This window comes from Cyprinodon variegatus, unplaced genomic scaffold (assembly GCF_000732505.1).
Source record: "Cyprinodon variegatus isolate N-32 unplaced genomic scaffold, C_variegatus-1.0 Scaffold119, whole genome shotgun sequence".
Classification (NCBI taxonomy): Eukaryota; Metazoa; Chordata; class Actinopteri; order Cyprinodontiformes; family Cyprinodontidae; genus Cyprinodon; species Cyprinodon variegatus.
The window spans coordinates 511,869-513,841 of record NW_015150572.1 but is presented as its reverse complement, the minus strand read 5'-3'; the positions used below and the strand labels follow the sequence as shown (position 1 = coordinate 513,841).

At 38.7% G+C, this 1,973-nt stretch overlaps 1 protein-coding gene across 1 annotated transcript in view; it reads right to left on the bottom strand.

Annotated features, from left to right (window-relative positions):
• gba2 (glucosidase, beta (bile acid) 2) overlaps positions 1–1,973 on the bottom strand; it is a 32,604-nt gene that overhangs the window by 4,983 nt on the left and 25,648 nt on the right. The window contains exons 15-16 of the mRNA XM_015375447.1: positions 1,507–1,622; positions 1,106–1,297 (exon numbers count right to left, since the gene is read on the bottom strand). Coding sequence (XP_015230933.1) covers positions 1,106–1,297; positions 1,507–1,622 — 308 coding nt within the window. The remainder of the gene's footprint in view (positions 1–1,105; positions 1,298–1,506; positions 1,623–1,973) is intronic.

Sequence of the window (1,973 nt, the reverse complement as noted above, 5' to 3'; positions counted from 1 at the left end):
AGCCCCCATTTGTTAATGTCTTCAGTCAATCTATTGGCTATATTTGCAGCTGTTTGGGTTGAAGTCATCTTGAGTGCTTCTTTCCTGCTTATTTGAATGTGAACGTAACGTGGGTCACTATAAAATGAATTGATCTCATTCCCTAGACTTCGATTTTGCAAAAATGTAAAGGAATCGATTCAAAATCGATTTTTTTACCCAGCCCTACTAAGCAACACAGAATATACAGTGGACAGGACACAGAAATAATACATGCCAGAGGTCACGTACGAATCTTTGCAAAAACAAGACCTTAACTGGTGACCTGCAAGGTAGGATTTTGAGCAAAGAGATTTTGGCAAAAAAACAGGAAACATCTCTTTCCTGTTTAAGAATCGGAGCCAAACAGGCACATTTAGGACACACATACATAAACACACACACCAGCAAGATTTCGAAATAGCACTTGCTGCTAGGGTATAAATATAGCTTGATATATGTCTGCCATTTCAGGGGAAAAACTGAGATGTCTGACGATGTAGCTCTGAACTTATTAAGTGTTTAAGACAGCTGTAGGAATTCAAATTGTCAATAAATGTTTCCCCCCCTCCAGAGGACAAAATGGTGTGAATCATGTTCAAGTGTCCTTCTTTCTGTCATAAGAGAATTCTACCAACGAGCTTCCACAACAGCATCTTCAGAGACCAGAAAAAAAAAAAAGGTTGGAGACTTTAGTCAGTGGTATGTGACACTTTAGCATAAAATAGAGTTGTCTAAATGAACTTTTCCTGCATCTATAGACAGCCTAGTGCTCCGTTTACCTCGCACTGGGACAGCAAGACCTTATGGACATGTGAATGTTTTGACTAATGGGCTTTGTGCTTTATCCTCTACAGACTGTTATCAGTGAAGATCTAATGTTTGTACCGATGAAAATCAGTCATCCAGGAAATGACAATACTCAGTGCCTTAGTCTACTTTTCCATTTATTAACTACTGTCCATTCCTTTTGTTAAATAAAGGAAATGTTTGTTCGAATAATAAGCTGTATGCAGACCTCTATCATCCAGACATCTCAATTCTGAACCCAAATCTCAAATGAAATAAAAATAATGTGTGCACTCACCTCATGGATCATAGTCGCTGCCAGCCCGTACACAACTCCGATCCAGACCTCATCTGATTGGACACTGGAGCGGTCTGGCACTCCCTCAGGACGCATGCCGTTAACCGCGCCCATGTGGCCTTCAGAGAAGCTCATAACATTCAAATCGAAGACGGATTTCAACGCGCCTCGGATCTTTTCCTTAGGAAATGCCTTGAGAGGGAGAAAAGAGGGGATGGTACGGAAACATTCAGATACTGGAATCACAAGCAAACATTTGTGTATGCCGGTGAGTTCTTATTCTCATATTCATCTACTGCTGTATGTCGGAAAAAAATTGCCAGTGTGACATTTAGGATGAGGTTTGACCTCAATAATTACTTTATGAAAAGCACGTTACCACAGCTGTATTTTAAACTCACCTGGTAGGCTTCTTCTTCCAGCCCAGATGCTCTAAGGAACCAGTGCCCGGCGCACTGATCAGCCATGACGCTGTTAGAGAGCTCCCTCTTACTGCTATCATAGTTATAGTATTTCCCTAAACATATAAGGGAGGGTAAAATAAAATAAATGATCATCAGCATGTTGTTTTTCTTATTAAATGCATCAAAACATTCTTAGTCTTTTAAAACCTGAATCAACAGCATCCGCCCCAAATGTACAACACTGTTTTACTCAGAAGTAAGAGATGTGCACTTTCAGTCCCCCCTATCCCTAATGTCTCTGCAGGATATTTTCACATTCTATTATTTTCTTTATACATGTGACAATATTTAATTTAATTTTCTTTTTTTTGGTTGAATTCTATACAGATTGTCTTTATTTATTTCTACCTGATTGTTGATTTTTTTTTTCCTTTATCAATAAAACGCTAAAAAAAATAAAAAAA